This window comes from Xiphias gladius, chromosome 9 (assembly GCF_016859285.1).
Source record: "Xiphias gladius isolate SHS-SW01 ecotype Sanya breed wild chromosome 9, ASM1685928v1, whole genome shotgun sequence".
NCBI classification, from domain to species: Eukaryota; Metazoa; Chordata; class Actinopteri; order Istiophoriformes; family Xiphiidae; genus Xiphias; species Xiphias gladius.
This window is the reverse complement of record NC_053408.1, coordinates 99,352-120,191: the sequence shown is the minus strand read 5'-3', so window position 1 is coordinate 120,191 and position 20,840 is coordinate 99,352. Positions and strand designations below refer to the sequence as shown.

Genomic DNA, 20,840 nt, shown 5'->3' with positions numbered 1-20,840 from the left:
GGTGAACCAGATTCAATTTTTTTCCCACATGACATAGCGTCATTTCAGAGGAACCTCCTGTGGTCACCCCCCACTGTGTAAACACCCTTCCCCCATTCAAATGAGTGAGAGGGGCTGCAGTTTTTTACGCAGAGCAAATGTGGGTGTGTACACGGTCTTGGTCTGGTTTTCCTGCTAAAGGGTTATTCTGTAGAATTTATCTGAAGCAATACTGTGAGGACAGAGGGTGCTTCATAAAAACAGACATCTCACTCAGTTTGTCTTCCCTTCACAGTTTATTCATGCAGCTCTCATCACAACTGGAAGTAGTTCTACATTCACTACAGAAACAACAACAGCAACAGATGCACTGTCACCATGGTAACCCCTCTTCATATACACACCTGCACATGTTTGCACATGATCAATGTGTATACAAAGAGATTGTGTCCTCCATGTTGGCTCAAGTGCATCAGTAAGGACAGAAAAACACCTGACTGCTACAGAAAACAGTTCAGCCTGCAGGGATACTGCCACCATGTTGGAGCCAAATCCGTAATCCAGCTGTTTCCCCGTTTCCAGTTTTTGTGCTAAGATAAACCAACCAGCTGCTCGCTGTAGCTTCATATTTACTGTACAGACATGACAGCGATATAAAACTGGACATAAAACTCTCAGTGAAAGGGGAAGAGAGGAATTACATAAATACTGAACTGTTCCTTTAAAGTACTTTTTTTTTTTTTTTTTTTTACCTGGTCATAAGTACATGTTAACATAGCAACAACTTGGCAACAACATGGCAGCCATGGGCTTTACAGTGTCAGAACTGTGTGAGTACCACAATCACTGATGCTAACACTGCAGGATACAAAAACTGTAAAAAAAAAACCCAAAAAACAATAAATACAAAATGATCATGGTATCAACTTAAGTGTTTTAACAAATCAAACACACTTAAAAGTCCTTTCAGAGGTTTGGGAGGGCATATTAAACATCACGGGGATTGTTGGTGGGCTGAGTCACTTTGCTTAAAACTAAAAGGCCAGTTTGAAATATGAGAATCTGTGGGACATCAGTTTGATGAAGACATCTGTTTGTTTTAGATCTTCCTGGGGGCAGAGTCAGTTCTCTTACATCCTGTAAGGGGCGTGATCTGGAGGGATCCCTACTCGCAGGCTGGATTTATTAGCACCATTTATAGTCAGATGATGTTTTGAAGTTGACAGTAAGTCTGAGAGTTTATTTCTGATTGTAAGGCTAAAGTTGACAATTTATATATAATTAAAACTGACTGGATCGGTACATCAAAAAGAAAAATATACTGTACAGTTTAGTCAGTCCAGAATAAATCCGACCAATGGAAACACTCACAGGACTGAACACATTACCACTACAGACTGATGAATAGCAAACAGATTATTGTAATGGTCTCATAGTGAAACAGTTAGACTGAAAGTGGTTCAGATTAACACTAACAGACATAAGACTGACATAGACCTAGGATTATTCTACTTTAAAAAGATCTTAAATAAGATACAGACATAAAACATTACAGACCTGCTATTAATGACCTTAGAGTAATGACTACAGTGGATTCAGGACAATATGTATTTAATGTACAATGAGCAGAATAACTTTATGGAAAGAATGGAAGAAATAGTATTATTTTGATGAGGTCTGCTGTCTATTCAAAAAAACAAACATCTGGAAACATCTGGGAAGAACCAACCACAGCGGGTTGAAGCTCAAACAAAGAAAACATAGTAAACCTAGTTTCCCAGTTTGAGAAGTGTAATGGTAGTACTTTTAAATCCACAATGTGAAACACTTCTGTTCTTCTTCTTTTCAGATGATGAAGTGACGTGAACACATCTGGGCTAAAGGAAACAGGAGGTATGTTTAAGGGTTATACTTCTACTACTACTTCTGCTACTACTACTGCCTTTATCAAAAAGAGCTGAGAGACAAAGAACGTCAGAAGTGCTGCGTTTCAGGAAGGATGAGATGAAACGATGAATACATGAGTAGGATTAGAATACTTCAAATGACTAATTTAAAGAACCATACCAATAAAATGGTCCTATTTGAAGTATAACTGCTGTAGTGTTAAGAAGTAGATGTAGGGTGTAGTACTAGTTGAGTTGTAGTACCATGGATGAAACATTCGGTACTTATGCAGTTCAAGTACAGTATGTGTACATTTTAGTAGTAGTTGTGGGGTTTACTACTAGCTCTAAGATCGTTGGAGGGTCTAGTTGGAGGGTTTAGTATTAGTTGTAGGGCTGTACTACCATTGTTTTAACATTCAGTACTACTTTAGTTGAAGTACTGTAGGTGTAAGATTTAGTATACAGCCTTGGTCGAAATTATTGGCACCCCTGAATTTTAAGTAAAGAATTTAGAATATAGATCATCAGAAATAAATGCAAATAAACTAAAAAAAAATATAAATAAATATAATTTTTTTATAACCAAAATATTTAATAAAACATCCAAGGTTACTGAACAACAACACGAAATACTTCAATAGTGAAATAAAAAATACAGACATAAAATAGTACTATTTATTTATCTATTGGCACCCTTTTGATGAATTTAATTACTTCAAAAAAAAAAAAAAACAAATAAGACTAACCTGTGCTTAATTTTCAGTGTTCAGGTGCACTTCTGCATAGGTTGGTGCAGATTGTGGAAAAAACACCAAGCAAGACATCTAGAGAGCTTCAGGCTGAACTGGAGCAATCTGGAATGGTGGTTTCAGCCTGTACCCATACGCCGTACGCTAAACCAAGTACGGCTCCACGGAGGACACCACTATTGATAGAAAGGCCCAAAAAGGCAAAAATAATTTTTGCTATAACTTCCATAGATAATCTACAGTCTTTCTGGGATAATGTTCTATGGACAGATGAAGCAAGAGCAGAGCTCTTTGGGAATGCAGTGCATCAATTTATTTATAGGTGACAAAATGAAGCCCATTAGGAAAAGAAAATCCAACCTAGAGTAAAACATGGTGGAGGTTCTATCATGCTGCGGGGCTGCTTTGCTGCCTCGGGTGCTGGAGGCATTGAACCTATCAAAGGAATGATGAAATCAGAAGATTACCAGGACATTTTAGAGAGAAATGTGTTACCCAGTGTCAGAAAACTAAGTTTGAGGTGAAGGTCTTGGGTCTTTCAGCAGAACAACAACCCAAAGCACACATACAGCAGCACAAAAGAATGATGAAAAGGAAAAGATGAACTGTTATAAACTGGCCAGCAATGAGTCCTTACCTAAATCCCATTGAAAACATTTGGAGAGAGCTGAAATCAGCCATTGCAAAAAGAACTCCTGCAAACTTAAAAGAGCTTGAATGCATATCAAATGAATGAATGATTTTATTTTATTAAATATTTTGGTTATACAAAATCGGTTCATTTTTATTTCTGAAGATACTCTGAATTAAGTACTTGAAATTCAGGAGTGCCAGTAATTTTGACCAGGACTGTACTTGTAGGATTTAATACTAGTCTGTGTTTTACGTACTATTCATAAAGGTTAGGACTAGTTGAATAGAGTTAAGTTGTACTTGTAGGCTGAAGCACTTTTTGTAGGGTTGTAGTACCATTGTTCTAACATTCAGTACTAGTTAGAGTAAAACTGTTGTAGGATTTAGTACTACGTGCAAGGTTTATTACTAGTTATGTGTTTGCAGGGTAGTAGTAGTAGTAGGGTTCTTTTTTTATTAACTGGGTTTGTTGTATGGTACAGTATCTGTTAAAGTAATTAAGTTTTAGGATGTAGTACTAGTTGTGCAGTTATAGGATTTGTAATTAATATTATACTTGGGGCTTTTATCTTTGGGACAAGTTGAAGTACTTCAGTTGGAGAATTAAGTACTCATTAAAGTATTACACTTGCAGGATTTGTAAGGTTGTGGCAAGGTTCCGTATTAGTTGAAGTACTACTGTTATACGGACTAGTACTGGTTGTTTAGTTGTTGGATTTGTAATGTTGCAGTAGGGTTTAGTTGTGTCTTGTAGTAAAAGTGACACTTGAGTACTTTGTAAAAGTGAGATTCTTCCCGTTTTAAGATAAAGATGTGATGTTGGATCGTCCACCAGGGGGTGCCACTATCCTCTGAGCAGAGCGACGAGGTATGTGGTCATCAATCTGAGCTCCTGGAGGAGAAGAAGTGATGATTGTTATAATTCCTCTTTTATCAACCCGTCTTCTTCTGCTTCCTATTATTTGCCTGTAGTACTCCGCTACAGAATTTACAAACTGTGTGTACTTTAAACTACAAAGTGTTTAACCAGAATGAACCTTAGAGTCAATCAGTTTTAGTTGCTTAGATTATTGATCAAGATAATGCATACACGTGTGTGTCCTACCTGCCAGGGTGAATCCTGACTGATGAAGGTTTCGGGAGCCGGTCTGGGTTTTCGGACAGGTGGGCCCTCTGCTGGTTGGAGTGGGCGGGACCGATGTAGTCATACTGACGACATCATGGACCGGACCATCATAGTTTCCACGGGGCACACCGCGAGCCTCTGCCATCTGAGACGAAGACAGAAAGACATCTGCGAAAAACTATACAAGCAGGCTGCCCGTTAGGAGTTTACTGATTATCTGGTTAACCAGCAGACCAGCTGATTAACTGGTTAACCAGTTATTTGGAAATAGATAAGCCAGCTGGTGGGTTACCTTGCTTTGGTCTACATGGCTACCTAATTAACCAGTAAGTTGGTTGGTTAACTAGGTAAGCAGTTTACCTTGCTGCGGGCTCTGATCCTCTTGTAGACAGCATCGGGGAAAGCTTTCCTGGGGACGAAGCGTCCTGAACCTTCAGTCATATTGAGTTTTCCATCCTCCAGAACGACTCGACCTCCACTGATCACCACTGAAGCCACACCTCGAAACTCCAAACCCTCCAGGATGTTCACCTCCACCATCTGCACAGACAGGCAGCACAGTGAGGGGGAGGAGGATCAATTTATGATGAATGATGATTATTTTAGATAATCAATGATACCGATTGATATGGTGGACATATTACCAGGTTGTGAGTCTTTGCAGAAACAGCTCTTGTCTCTTTTGGGTTCCAGACGACGATATCAGCATCAGATCCTACAGCGATGCGTCCTGAACACACAGAGGACAGAAACATCTGTCTACTACGGATTATTACAGATGTCTAAATAGTGTTTTAATAAGGCTTTAAACGCACAATATGTAATTTTCTGCCACTAGTGGTCTCTCAATCAAAACAATAACAAAAGACAGAGTTTGGTGATGTTGTGAAGTAGCGTGGGATCATTGGAGATGTCTTCCCCACCATTCCCATCACTGCAGTCAGCTTCTCCTAGTTAGAATTCCTTCTCCTGCTGCCAACATTTGCTCAGCTTGTTTCTCTGATAACTTAAGAGCCAGATGTCTGATGACTAAAATCCTTCATCTGGTTAAAATATATAGTTAAAAACGACCAAGATCTAAAGTGTATCATAAATATGTGACTTAAAACTGGATAAAAAGTCAATTTTAACTGCATCTGGCAGAAAAACCCCCAACACTGACTGATGTGCAAAGGAGAAGTGACTTCATTGACAGGCAACCAAATGAAAGGGTCCGTTACCTTGATTAAAATTACAAATTTTCCCTCAATTTGCAAATTTCTGGAAATATTTGGGATAATGGAAGTAGGTCTAGTCATTTTTACACATTTTAATGTAGAAAAGTTACATATTATACCTTTAAGTTCCAATAACATCTCGGCTGCAGGGGTTTTAAATGAACATGGCAGTGGCCAGCTCGAGCGTTTTGGTGCCTGTAATTTCATTTTATGCAGCTTTATACTTCTACTCCACTACATCTCAGAGGCAAATATTGTACTTTTTCCTCAATTATATTTGTCTGACAGCATTAGTGACTAGTTATTTTTCAGATTACAATTTTTCATACCCTTCCTGTCCAGTGAAAACCATGTATCTCCAAATGTCTTGATTTTGAATGTTTGTGATAAACTGAAGGATTAAGTGTTCCTTTATGGATTAAGAAAATTCTCCCTTTTACTACATTTTGCTGATAATATACTTTTACTTAAGTAAGGCTCTGAATGCAGGGCTTTTACTTGTAGTGCGGTATTTTCACAGTGTAGTACTTTTACTTAAATAAAAGTTGAATAGGCTACCTCTTGCACTGCTGTTTATTTGAATGAGTTAGTTACTAGTTACTTTTAAGATGAAGCTTTTACACAATGGATAACATAAAAAGCTTTTAAAATACAAAACATTGTTAAAGATTGAACCGGTGGTTTCCAACCTTTTTGGCTTCTGACAGATTAAAAATGCAGTGTGTAGTTGGGGTCACATCTTAGATGTCTATGAATTGTTAACAGCTCCACCAAATAATGATTTTTCCTTTTAAACTTCTCACGTGATTTCATTTCAATAAATGTTCAAATAATCCAATATCTTAGCAAAAATCAAAGACTAGAGAAAGAGTCAAAAAACTGAAAACAGATGTGTATCAGAACTTTTTTTCTTCTTTCCTCTCCCATTAATCATCTCATCACCCCTCATATTTGTGTCCATTTTTATAAAACTGTGTATAAAACTGCAATAAAGTAGTTCAAACTAGCCCCACCTCCAGCAGCTAATATAGTAACATGCTGCTTACACACTGATGCTTCAGTATTAATCATTTAATGATGTCATATATAACAATATAGCAGTCATAAGGACCAAACCAGTACTTTTACTTTAATACTACATTTTGCTGCCAATACTTATGTACTTTTACTTAAGTAGGATTTTTCATGCAGGACTTTTACTTGTAATTGAGAATTCTGACATTGCTGTATTAGTAGTTTTACTTAAGATCTGAATACTTCTTCCGCCACTGCTGGCTTGCCATTCAAATGCATATCCTTCGATCTGTATCTAAGTCTAGAAGCTACTGTAGCATCATTATCTAGCATTAGCTTTATTACTACTATTGCTACATTTTAATGTTAACATAAGCCATGACCTCTATATTGGATTCTCTTTTCCTCCTCCTGTTTTTCTCCATGTTTGTCCTTGCGGACCTAAAGGCTTGGACCTTTTCATTATGAAATAATTTGAGCTAATAATAATTGAAGTGTCCCTTCCGGCTGATCCAATATAGCTTTTGCCATCAGTTCTGTCAGTGTTACATCTAGGACTTCATCATCCCCCACTTTCAGTTTTTACATTATTGTAATTAAAAGGCAATTTTTGTTGATAATGTTACTGTAACCATGATTAATAAAATTACGCTAATGGCATATTCCACTCTTGCGGTGCCCCCCTGACATTCTGCGCCCTAGGCAACCACCTATGTCGCCTATGCCACGAGCCCGCTCTGGGTGGATGTATTTCTGGATACATATAAGTTTAGATCTAGTCATTTAAAGAATTTTTTTTACAGTGAAGTTATGGCTCAGTTAACATCTCATCCTGAGTAAAATGGATTTACTTCACAGCAAAGTCTTCTTTTATACTTTAGTGGCAGTAAAATAAAAGGATTCCAGCAGTAATGGTGTCCTTGTCTAGGTTGTAACTCAGACGGATGCAATACCTTTTCGTGGGTAAATGTTGAAGAGTTTAGCAGCGTTGGTGCTTGTTACTGCGACAAACTCATTCTCATCCATCTTCCCTGTAGACTGTAGAGAGACAGAATGACAAAATGGCAACACCATGAATGTCCTCCAAGAGAGACTGTCCTAAATTTGTAAATGTGTTCCACATTTGTACAATTCATGATGTCAAAACTATAAAGACACAGCAAGCCCCAGAGTTTTTGGAGAGGGATCAGGTCTCTCTGGTCTCCACTGCCTCAGTGGATGTAGCGGGAGGAGGATCTAACAACTGTGGCATTTTCAAATCACAACACAGGTACATACCTGACCTGCAACACACCTGATATACAGTCCATTTGAGTCGAACCCGTGGTAAGTTCCTCTGGGCCAGATCTGGTCAACATCATGCCTGTCATCGGCCCATGTAAGCGTATGATAAGCCCTAATCTGGCACACATTTGGCCAATAAGATGCCTGATATCTTGCCCATGTAAGGTGAAGCTGTGGTTAATTCTGCTGGCCCTAGATTTGGCCCAGAGCTGTCCCATACCATGTCAGACGTATGGCCCATATAATGTAAGCGTACCAGATTTGGTCAACAACACACTTGGCATCTGCCTGATATAAGGTGGATTGTGGCTGAGTTGAGGCAGCCAGACTCACCCTGCGTCAATGTCTTCATTCAAGGCCAAATGTGAGCCATAAGAGAACCGCAGATGTGGGACACATTTAGGCCAAAGATTCATTGCTACCTGGGTAAGGTGGACATTAAGAAGTGACAGAAACACTGCAGACTGCGGACATCATACCAACCCATTTCATTTGACGGTACTTAATGGAATTCAATCAAATCATTAGAAAGTTTGTTTGATACTTCTACATTCATTCAAACTGGAACTGAGGAGGAATCTTCCTTACATCTGAGACACAGCCTGTGTGTGGGTCAGCTCAGGTCTAAGGGTCAAAGGTCAAGTTATTTTACCACAGCTCTGTCCCAGACCACCGACATCCTCTCCTCAATTCCATTGGTTCCCTCTGGGATCAAAGTGAAGTCGTCTTTACCGATGGCTTTCTGAGCTGTGGAGAAGCTGGCATGAGCACTGGATGTCACCTGGAGGTCTCCACTGGAAAAACACAAAGCAAGCACCTGTCAGGTTCACCTGGTACACCTGCATTGTTGAGATGCAAGGTAAGGCTACGTTAATGCTTGCCATACCAACCATGCTAACAGAGAGGTCAGGTACTGTGGAGTTGAAGGGTCAGGGTTGAGGGGCGGGCTCATGACAAAGGCAGCAGCTGTGGCCCAGTCTTTGGACCAATAGTGAGAGCCGTCAGTGGCCAGGCTGGCTGTGATTGGTTCCCCATAAACCACCATACCTGAGGACAGAAACAGGAAGACGTTGGAGCTAAAATGTATGTGAGAGTATCTTTCCTATAATCACCGTCTTAACTTAGTACGGGAGTTTTTTTGTACACCCCATGAAACTGGGAGCTGTTTTGTTGGGGTCCTTGCTAGGGTCTTCAAAGGTAAAAATAGTCCCAGGTTAGGGGCCAGATTAAGAGTGATTCTAAGATCTTCAAATGAGTACCCCTCTTGTCCTTGACAGCGAGCATGTGGTTGCCAGGTTTTGTACCATGGGAGTAGTGGGACACAGCTTTGTGTGCTGTCAGCCAGCCAGCAGGGAAAGATGGATACCTAGGTTTGCTGACCTCTGTCATCATAATCTGCTTCTAGGGATTTAGAACATCACTTCTCTGGTGGGGAAGGAACCAGAGTTGGTTCAGGAGGTAGAGGGGTACCAACTAGATATAGTAAAGCTCACATTGTACCCACAGAACCAGGTGTGGAATCAAACTCCTGTGTAGGGGGCTGGACCATCTTTTTTTCTTTTTTCGGGGTCACTGTGAGTAAAGCTCTATTGTCTGTGTTTATGAACTGAACAGCTTCTTAGTCTCTAGGTGGAGTCTTGGAGAGGGCACACCCTGGGAGTACACAGACAAGTGCTACCTAAATCTCCTGGGGGATCTCAACACTCATGTGGGTGTAACTGGAGAGACCTGACTGATCTGAACCACAGAGATGCTTTATTACCGGACTTCTGTGCTAGTCATTAATTGTCCAAACCAAACACCATGTTGGAGCATAACATATAGTATTTCAAACGTGTATTTGGTGCCAGAACGCCTGAGGTCAAAGATCGATGATCGTCTTCATGGTCATGTCATCAGATCTGCAGTTGGCTGTCTTGGACTCTCAGGTATACAGCGTAGCAGAGCTGTCAACTGATCACCACCTAGTGTTGGAGTGGATCAGGTTTTGGGGGGGGGCCTGCTGGAAAGACCTGGTAAACCCAAACAAGTATCGAAGGTGAACTGGGAACATCAGGCTGGGAACCCAGGTCTTAAACTTTCCTTTCCTGAGGAATTCTTCCTGCATCCCCGGGGAGGCTTGGGATATTGAGCCAGAGTGGACCATGTTCCAAACCTCCATTGTGGTGGGGCTGCCCTGAGTTGTGGCCGGAGGTCAGTGGTGCCTATCGTGGCAGCACCAAAGGAACCCACTGGTGAACAGTAGCAGTCAAGCTGAAGAAGGAAGTTCTTTTAGTATGTTTGGTTCAGGTGAGTCCTGAAGTAGCAGGAGGTCAAAAGGACTGCAACTTCTGTGGTCACTGATGTAAAAACTGTATAGGAGGACTTCAGGGAGGTCAAAGAGAAAGACTTTCAGTTAGTTTAAAAGAGGATCTGAAAAACCATCAGATGACTCCGTAGGTGGGGGGAGGGCTCAGCTCAGACTGTTTCCAACAGGGGAACTGCTGACCATGACTGACTTATCCAATATAGAGGAGGTGTAGCTGGAAGAATTGGGGGAAGGCTTCTGTCATACGTATCTGAGGGAGTTAAAAGGTTCTGCAGGTGTGACAAAGGGTGGATGAGAGTCACCTTGAGATGCTGAAAGCTCTGCATTAGTGGAGTTCGGAGACAGTACCTGAGGACTGGCATGCCAAGTTGGAGGTTCACATTTTTTAAAAAAAGGGGAGAAAATTGAAACAATTTGATTCTATATTAAATCTGAATCTAATCTGGATTAAATGCATGATGAAGAACAGATGAGGATAATGATGTCACCTTTCTTCCTGGATTTTGCAATGACATCAGCAGCAGATTTGCTCATCACCTTGGTAACGTACAGCGGACAGTTGGCCTGTTTGGCGATGGTGATGGCCCGATACACCGCCTCCGTCTCCACCTGAAACAAAGCATCACAACACACACGCCATCAGTAATTCACAGCATCACAACACACACACACCATCAGTAATACACATCACCATAACACACATCAGTAATAGACGTCACAACACACATCCGTAATACACACCTCTCACGCTACCTGTTTGATGTTTATATAACAGTATATGTTTTTACAGGTATGTTACGGATGTGTTACAGGTGTTTCAGGTGGGTTACAATTGTTTCTCAGCTGGGTGTACCTCCTCAGGGTGAGATAAAATGTGTCCTTCAGGTCCGGTGATGCCAAGAGAGAGAAGCTTTTTCTGCTCCTGAAATACAACAGTTTACAACTGTTTAAACCAGTTTAAACACACTGTAAAACCTAAATATAAATGAACCAGTTGATGTTTTCTCTGTTTGCTTAATGAAAAAAACAAGAGCTCCCATCCCATCAGCAAGGAATATTACCTCATCGATGATGTCACCGTTTTCAGCGTGAACCTGGGCGATTGCTCCAAGATCCCGGAGGACACCAAACGCCTCATAGAGCTGAAACAATGAAAACAAGTAGCAGATTCAGTTGCAGGAAGAGAAACAACAACAACAACAACAAACAATAATAATAATCTGTGTGTAATCCACCTGAGAGTCGGAGCTCTGATATTTATCTTTGTAGGCCATGAAGAAGAGGAAGGAGTTCACACCTGAAATGCAAATAATGCAGTTAGTATTGAGCAGACTCAGCAGTACATAGAGTACTGCAGTTAATACGTAGCAGTTTATCTGTATGTTTCAAACACAAGCAATTTAAAGTGTTTTTATACAACGGCATTTAAAAACACAGAAAAGAAGGAATTACACATATATGAGATCAACCAGAGACAGTTTCAGTAATAATTGTACCAAATGTAATAAATAAATGTTGAGAAGCTAAAGTTAATCAATCACAAGAACAGCAGAGATTTAAAGTGCAACAGCACACATTATAACTGATCATAAATGTGATTTAATCTTGACTAAATGGACCAGGACTTGTCCTCTCTGTCTTGGCACAAAATCTGCTGATGATCTGAATCCCCCAAAGACCAGACAAACCAACATGTGGACTGTTTCAGATGATTTAGTCTCTTACGGTCAGGAAGGAGCAGAAACCTTAGACTGAGTAAATCCACCAGACGACAACCTGAACCACTGCTCAGTAACCACTGGAGTTCTGGAGAATGACGACCCCACAATTCCACAGAGGACACTGACTGTCACATGATCTTGTACCAAAAAGTAACCTGGACGACAACAGCAGATTCTGTTTCTAGGCAGAGACATTTCTGCTGAAGAGGCCAAAAAAGGTCAGAGCTTGGTGAGATCCTGGATGGAGAGGTGAGTAGGAACGCAGAGCCTACATAGTAACACAAAGGGCTAAACAGCACAGGTAGAGTGGACCCAAATGCAGACTCCAAGGCAGGCAGATTTAGTGAGGATGCTTTAATAGTGGAAAAAGCAGGCTTACAAGCAGATGAGATGACAAGCTGGCAGGCGGGAACACAACCAGGTACAGGCACTGGCAACAAAACTCAAGTTGCAGGACCTCAGGGAAAACATTGGGGAACAAAACCAGGAACATGAGCAGATGAACCATCAAGGAACAAAAGAAGTGACTACATATATATATAGAGTAAGGCTGAATGAGGTGCAGGATGGGAGAGCTCAGGTGACTGCAGTGCTGATGATATTTGGAAACTTGTGTATGGCTGGGCAGGGCAGTCAGGGGAATGAAGACAAGGAGGAAAGTCAGACGACATCTGGTGGGTGAGTATCCATCAATATCCAGGATCCATCTGGAAGTCCAGTAGGAAGCCAAAGGCGAAGGCATGATCTCTCAGGAAATTGAGCAGGAAGCTGACAGCAAAGGCAGGATCTCTCTGGAGGCAGAGCAGGCAGCTGACAGCGAAGACAGGTCTCCTCAGGAGGCAGAACAAGAGGGTGGGGTTCAGAGGAGGCAGCCAGTGACAGGGTGCCAGATGAGAACCAGATGCAATAGAGGCTAGCAAGAGAGGAATAGAGGCTGGCAAATCAGCCTCTATTGCATCTAGAGGCTGGTTTTGCAATTGAGGCTGGAAAACCCAATAATCTGGCTAGTCATTGTCAACTGAGATGATGGCCAAATGATGATTTGGGCTGGGCCGCTGACTGGGAATCAGGAGCAGACTTGATGCCAGCCGGCTCAGAAACAGCCTCAGGAACAGCCTCAGGAACAGGCGGGATGTCAGCTAGGATGGCCAACTCAGGAAATGACTCAGGAAAAGGCTTTTCATCAGGTTAATGAAGTGCTGATGATAACTGCAAACAGGTCTGTGGATGGGTGGCGCGTTCAGATGAATGAAGACAGGTAGAAAAGCCAGAGGACATCTGGTGGATAACTAGAGAAAGACAAGTCTGGGGAGATGAGGGGAGAAAGATGGCCTGCGCCCAGTGAGAACGGACAGGGCCGAGGGGAACAGAGCGACAGATGGTGACATAGAGGGACCTGGAGCTCAGTGAACTTTGTAAAACAAAGCTAACTTCAGATAAAGCTGTTTATTCACCTGTACATCCCTCTTGGCAACACATGGGTTATGCCAACGGCTGCGATGTCAGATATCAAACACGTTTAAAAAATCTTTATGAGACCGACTCAAGATTAGAGTCTTTACATATCACACACTATGGGATTTTATCTGCAGACTGTCAGCCCCAACTGACCCAGACCGGAACAGACCACCTGACCCAGACTGGAACAGAAACAGTCCAACTTGGTCCCATCAGTTGATATCATATTCATCATCTAAGATACGGTCCTTATTTTTGTTCCAATCTTAAAACTGTTCCAGTCTGGGTCATTCGGACTGGGTCTGTTTCAGTCTGGATCAGTTGAGCCGTGTCTGTCACAGTCTTGGTCAGTTGGTCTGTTCCAGTCTGGGTCGATGTTTAAAGTTTTACAGTTTGTGGCATTTAGTCATTCTCATTTTGATTATTTTAAATAAGTTTGATATTTATGAGCAGAATCAGGAAGTTACTCCAGGAGGTTTGAGCAGCACAAGTTTATTCTGTAAGTAACGGGCAGCTGAAGGGTCGATCCACTTCATGTGATCTCTGCTTCTGTCTGGTTTAACTTTTAATGTTTGTGTTCTACTTTTTATTTTCTAGGTGTGATGCAGTGTCTCCAGTTTGTCCCGTGTTCGTCAGTAAACCTTGGTCTAACCTTTATCTTTGACGAGCGTCTCCAGCTCTTCGTATAGTCCTTCATGCCAGCGTGTGACATCGAGGTGAAGAGAGAAGTCACAGCATGCCCTCAGCTCTGCTGTCTCCCTCCACTGATCAAATGCTGAAAGTAAACTAGTCCCTGGCTCCACCAGCACATGGTCCACTGTAAACACAAACATCAGTGTTACTAATGTTCTTTCACTGAAGCCCTATTGATCAGTATCAATAAGTTATTGGTATAACTGACTGATTGTGGTGGTTCCTCCAGACAGGGCAGCTCTGGTTCCCTGGTAGAGGTCGTCGGCCGGGTTCAGGCCTTTCTGCGGAGTGTGCAGGTTGGTGTTAGCGTCGATACCTCCAGGGATCACCAGTTGACCGTACGCATCCACTGTCCTTACACTGGATGGGACAATCAGGTTCTCACCGATCTGTCTGATCAGGACACAGGAGGTGTAATGTCAGAGACAATAACAGGCATCTAATCACAACACACCTGGAGGTCAGGTGTTAAGGCTCAGTCACAGCATGGTGTCAACAACAAGGCAGAATGCCAGAATCTGATCAGACAATAACTAATACAATAATTCACATTATCATTCTTAATATGAAAATAATTACTTGATGATCCCATCCTCAACATAGACATCAGCGTAGAATGACTGGTCGTCATTGACGATCTTTCCTCCTTTGATGATCAGACGGTCACCCTGGAAACATATAAGATGCTGGGTAAAACAGGAGTTCAACACATCAGAATATTAAAAACATAGAACAGCTGATAAAAGTAAAGTAACTCCAGTTGTCAGACAAATGTAGCAGTTAAAATATTATGTAGCATGTAATGTGTCATGTCCAGCTCAGCCTCATGTTTTTTTATTTCATTAGTATTTTGCATTTCCTGTTTATTTTGTGTTCTCATCCTGATTTCCTCTTATTCCAGATCCTCACTTCTTGCCCTTGTACGTTTCCCACCACTCCCCTCTGCTAGTGTATTTAGTTTCTGTGCTACCTTCCCTCTGCGGCAAGTTTTCTTTGGTCCCAGTAACAAGCGTTCTAGCATTCTTCCTAGTGTTTGTATTCTCCATGTGACTCTCTGTTTTAGGACCTCATCTTTTGCCTAGCCCTCTGGTTTTTGTTTGCCTGTTCCCGACTGCCTGCCTGTGTACCAATCTTGTGGTTCAGCATTACAGCACGAAATGGCCAGGATAGAATCCGCCTCCAGTGGTGCCTCACCTGATCAGACCGGAGCAGTTTTCCGGTTATGCTGACAGCTGCCCATCCTTCCTGGTGTAGTTTAGGCTTCACTTTGAAATGCAGGCCGTAGCCTTACCCAAAGAATGAGCCAAAGTAGCCTAAATTACCACTCATCTCATGGGTTGGGCGGAGGCCTGGGCCGCAGCAGAGTGGGCTTGTAACTCCACCATCTGCCACTTCCTGGATAAGTTAACCTGTGCCCTTTGCAAAATTTTTGACCACGCAATTCCAGGTCCAGGAGCAGCAAGGGCCATGATGGACCTCTGCCGAGGGAGGTGACAGTTAGCGGAACAAGTTCTGCACTCTGGTGGCCAGCAGTGGCTGGAACATTTCATCAAAGCTGGACGCTCTCGACCAAGGTCTTTCACATCCCCTTAAAGACCAGTTGGAGTTGGCACTCCATTGGCTGCAGACTTCATTCTCGTCAGTCCCTGCCTCACCACCAGTCCTCGTCAACCTTGTCAGTTGCCCCTAACAGTCTGGAGGAGCCCATGCGGTTGGGATGTGCCGAGCTAACTTCTGAAGAGCAACAAAGCCACCTCCAGGAGGGACGGTGTATCTACTGTGCTCAACATATACACTTAATGGCGTTGTGTGATCAGTAACAGACCGGGCTCACCAGTGAAGAGGAGGGCTCTGGTGAGCCGAAAAAATTCCTTTTTTTCCCTTTTTTCGATGCTTAACTCAGATCAAGTTGGTTACTTCATCTCCTTATGTCAAGGTGTTAGTGGACTCCGGAACTGGCGAGAGTTTCATGGACTTGAAACTAGGCAAACGGTTGAGTCTAACTGTACACCCTTTGCGAAAACCCCTTGAGGCTAATGCTTTGGATGGAAGACTTTTGTGTCGAGTCACACATCGCACTCAACCCATGAAAATCATCTGGCTAAGGAGAACACTGAGTGTCTTAGTTTTCACCTTTTCAATTACCCCCTGCATTCCCTCAACCTGGGGCTTCACTAGTTATTGCAACACAACCTGCAGATCAACTGGGCCACAGGAGAGGTAACAGGCTAGGGAGAAGGATGATTATTAACTTGTTTGTCTTCTGAGTTCCCCCAGGAGTCATCCTCTGCCTCGGTTCCTCCTCCTGCTGTGGACACAGAGCCTCCAGTGCCCCAGTGGCACTCTGGTGTTTCTGATCCAGGTTATTCAGATATGTCAAAGGTTCCTGCCAGCGACGTTGAACTCAGGGAGATGTTCAGCAAATCCTGCGCCACCTCCTTATAACCTCATCGTAAGTAAGACTGTGCTATTGACCTGTTACCTGGTTCCTCTCCACCTTGAGGGTTTCTGTACTCACTCGCTGCACCAGAACATGAGGCCGTGGGCAAGTGTATCTTTTCCTCCTTGAAGGCTGAAATCATCCATCCATCATCCTCCCATGCTGGTGGTGGGTTCTTCTTTGTATCGAATAAATCCTTCCGCCCTTGCATTGCCTATCGAGGGATGAATGATATCACTGTCAAGAACAGGAACCTCCACCCTCTCATTGCTTCTGCATTTGAACTGCTATACAGAGCTAAGTTTTTCTTTAAGCTTGATCTAAAAAAATCCCTACCATTTGGTCAGAATAAGGGAAGGGGGGTGAATGGAAAACAGCCTTTAACACACCCAGCGCCCATTATGGGTACCTAGTGGCCTCATTTAAACTCACCAATGCTCCAGCTGTGTTTCAGTCTTTTGTAAATGACATCCTGCGGGACATGCTCAAACAATACATCTTATGGACGACATCCATATCTTCTTCCTGGATGACGACACCCACATTCAACATGTCCGACTGATTCTACAGCGGTTCCTTGACCATCAGCTCTGAAAAGGTTAGTGCTGTCACAGATTGGCATACTCCATCCACCAAAAAACAGTTGCAACCATTCTTAGGTTTTCCTAACTTATATAGATGTTTCATTAGAAACTTCATCAGCGTTGCCGCACCTCTGCATGCACTAAAATCCACCAATATTACGTTTCAGTGGTCCCCCAAAGCTAGTCAGGCTTTTCAGAGGCTCAAGAAGAGCTTCACCTCTGCCCCCCATCCTCACCTTGCCTAACCCACACCTCCAGTTCATGGTCAAAGTGGATGTTTCAGACATCAGATTAGGAGCAGGGCTTTCCCAACGTTCTCTGGTGGACAACAAACTTCATTCCTGTGCCTTCATCTTCCAGAAATTCTCCCCTGCTGAGAGGAATTAAGATGTGCGCAACAGGGAATTGCTGGCGGTTAAGGTGGCATTGGAAGAGTGGTGGCACTGGCTTGAGGGGGCAGAACAACCATTTCTGGTGTGGATTGATCATAAGAACCTGGATTTCATTTGGACAGCCAAATTACTCCAAGCAAGCAAAGTGGGCTCATTTCTTTAATAGATTTGATTTCAGACTTTCATTCCGCCCTGGTTCCATGGGCAATAACCCAGATGCCTTATCCCGCCAGTTTGATTCTGACACCTCCAATGAGTCCCCTTCCACCACTCTGCCTTCCACCTGTGTGGTGAGGGCAGTCACGTGGGGAATCAAGGAAAGAGTCAGCGAGGGCAGTACCAATGTTCTGGTGCTGGAAGGTTGCCCTCCCAACTGGCTGTTTGTTCCTGTGTCTCTTCATTCCCAGGTCGTCGATTGGGCTCATGCATCTCAGCTGTCCTGCCATCCCCGGAGTAAAGCATACAGTCTTCGTATTCAAACAGCGCTTTTGGTGGCCATCGATGGAAAAGGAAGTGAACGAGTACATGGCAGCATGTCCTGTGTGCTCCCACAACAAGTCCCTCACAATGCCCGCCTCCGGGTCTCCTGCGCCGTCTTCCTGTCCCTCCTTGCCACTGTTCAGACATCTCTTTGGACTTTTTCACCAGCCTTCCCTCTTCAGAAGGTAACACCACCGTCCTTACAGTGGTGGACAGGTTTTTCTAAAATGGTGCATTTTATTCCATTACCTAAGTTGCCCTTGGCCAAGGAGACGGCCAAGGTGATGTTATCTCTTGTGTTCCACTTGCATGGATTCCCCAGGGATGTGGTGTCTGTTTGGGGCCCCCAGTTCATCTCACAATTCTGGAAGGGGTTTTGCTCCCTGATTGGTTCTACTGTCAGCCTCTCCTCGGGTTACCACCCCCAGTCTAATGGTCAGACAGAGAGCGTGAACCACGGACTGGAAACTTGTAGTAACTCCAGCTGTCAGATAAATGTAGTGCAGTCAAAGTATAGTGTATCTGGCAATGTATCATGTCCAGCTCAGCCTCCTCACTTCCTGCCCTTGTGTGTTTCTCGCCACTGCGTCTTTTTCTCGCCCCTCTCCTAGTGTATTTAGTCTCTGTGCTACCTTCCCTCTGTGCCAGTTCATCTTAGTTCCCAGTAACATGCATTCCAGCATTCTTCCTAGTTTTTGTATTGCCCATATGACTCGGTTTCCGTTTTCGGACCTCGTCTTTTGCCTAGCCCTCTGGTTTTTGTTTGCCTGTTCCTGACTGGCTGCCTGTGTACAGACCTTTGCCTCAGTAAAGAACTTTTACACTGTCTTTTGTCTGAGTTGTCCCTGCCTTGTGGTTCAGCATTACAGAATGGATATACTCAAGTAAAGTACAAGTACTTGAGTAAATACACTTGGTTACTATCCATCACTGAAAACATTTTAACATACAGTATGAACAGAGTATAATGTGTTTTATGTGTTTAATATAGTTCATCTTGTTTTAAAGTGGATGCTTTTTCTGCTTCATCTCACACACACTCAATGGCTACTTTATCATGTACAGTCATGTACAGTCAGGGTACAGTCTGATACAATCAAACACGTGTCTTTATGAAGTTTATAATGTTTGGTTTTTGTTTTTATTGTCAGAAAATTGAGTTTTGTGTTTCTCACTGAAGTCAGAGTTAAAGCTGCTGTTGAACTAGAGCTGTTTCTACTGTTTATGTAAAAGAGTTTTTCCTTGCCACTGTCACCAAGTGCTTTCTCATGGGGGAATAAATATTTACAAAGAGTATGGTCAAGACCTGCTAAATATGAAAAGTGCCCTGAGATAACTTCTGTTATCATTTGGTGTTATATAAATTACAGTGAATTGACTAGACATACATGAGGTGTCAGATTATTAGGAACACCTGAATATAATTTAGTCCAGTACAACACCATCACTAACTGAGCTCAGTGATAAAACAATGAAGTGAATTTACAAAAACTGATAATTAGAGGCATCATTAAAACAGACTGTGTGTTATGTAAAATTTATAATGAAAAAAATCCAAAATTAAGTCATGTTTTAAGAATTGTATCTGAAATGATTAAATAGTAAGACTGCTTATCATTTTATAACTAAACTAGACAAAGAAAAAGACGATCTCATTAATAAAGTCCCATTACATCCATGTTTATAAAGTCCCGCTGCAGGACTGATGAGGGTTTATGAAATCCCACTGCAGGGCTGTTAAGGGTTTATTAAGTCCTGCTGCAAGATTGATGAGGGTTTTTACAATCCTGCTGGACTGATGAGAGTTTCAGGACTGATGAGGTTTTCTAAAGTCTGGCTCTGATTTGATTGCCGCTTCTCTGTAATGTAAAACAAACATTTCAACTCTTCATTGTGTTTTCTCATTGTGAAATGTGATTAGAGACAACATGACTTCATTCAAATACGACATGTTAGTAAAAGATGTTTTATAAAATTGTCCTTATATCTGACCCACTTCTGCTTAACTAAAACCCTTTCAAAGGTTTTTTATGGCCAGTTCAATTGTGGTTCACTGTCCTCAACAGTCAGGGACCAAGATTTTTACCCTCAGTCAAAAGATGGAGCCAGACAAAGCTGAAATGTCCCACTTTAACTGAAGGCATCCCTGTTTTTGACGTTTAAATCAGGTTTTCTGTTCGAAGCTTTAGAACCTAACCGAGCTGATCGGACCGGGCCTGGCAGGCCAGGTGCTATAGACCTGCTAGGCTCAGTCTCATCACCGGTCGCCTCGGTCTGGTTTTAACGGCGAAATGATTGTCATACGGCGCTGCAGCATCCTGCCTCACCGGCTGAGCCCGGCTCGGCTTAGGTTGGACCTACCGCGGATCTGGCGCTGCTCTTCTTGTTCTGGAAGGACATCCTGATAGATCCGTGATCGGGTAATTGATCTGCTCGCGAGAACACACACGTACATACACATACACACACACACACACACACACACACACACACACACACACACACACACACACACACACACACACACACACACACACACACACACACACACACATATACACATATACACATACACACACACACACACACACACACACACACACACACACACACACACACAGGCTACTATTGTTTCCGTCAAATCTGACGTCATTATGCCGACAATACATACACTCGATTTCCGGTGTTGAGCTTCAAAATAAGACCTACGACCACTGGGCCTCATGCAAGCACGTTTTCGTATTCTGGTCCCAAAATTGAGACTGTTTCTGTTCAGCCTCAGATTCACCAAACTCTCTTTAACTGCACGAACCTGTCATACGAGTTGTTTCAGAGTGATGAATATACGAGGAGGCTTGTGTTCGTGAGATGTG

General features: G+C 42.7%; 1 protein-coding gene across 1 annotated transcript; it reads right to left on the bottom strand.

Annotated features, from left to right (window-relative positions):
• Positions 1 to 709: 709 nt before the first annotated feature.
• On the bottom strand, positions 710 to 20,423 carry dpysl4 (dihydropyrimidinase like 4). Its single transcript, XM_040135799.1, has 16 exons — positions 20,329 to 20,423; positions 14,651 to 14,739; positions 14,280 to 14,464; positions 14,031 to 14,195; positions 11,435 to 11,496; positions 11,261 to 11,341; positions 11,053 to 11,121; positions 10,688 to 10,808; positions 8,782 to 8,938; positions 8,544 to 8,685; positions 7,561 to 7,645; positions 5,021 to 5,106; positions 4,737 to 4,916; positions 4,356 to 4,521; positions 4,025 to 4,142; positions 710 to 1,856 (listed from the first exon to the last, which is right to left on the bottom strand). Exons 1-15 carry the CDS (start codon positions 20,365 to 20,367, stop codon positions 4,051 to 4,053), a joined length of 1,719 nt encoding a protein of 572 aa, XP_039991733.1. The 5' UTR covers positions 20,368 to 20,423; the 3' UTR covers positions 710 to 1,856; positions 4,025 to 4,050.
• Between the last annotated feature and the right edge of the window lie 417 nt (positions 20,424 to 20,840).

What these genes read in the sequence shown, in the direction of transcription:
- dpysl4 (XM_040135799.1), bottom strand. Translation starts at nt 20,367, where the DNA reads ATGTCCTTCCAGAACAAGAAGAGCAGCGCCAGATCCGCG. An exon ending in TGGAGGAACCACCACAATCA is followed by an intron (nt 14,196 to 14,279) that starts GTCAGTTATACC and finishes TTGTGTTTACAG; the next exon opens with TGGACCATGTGCTGGTGGAG. An exon ending in CTGACCTCTCTGTTAGCATG is followed by an intron (nt 8,686 to 8,781) that starts GTTGGTATGGCA and finishes GTGTTTTTCCAG; the next exon opens with TGGAGACCTCCAGGTGACAT.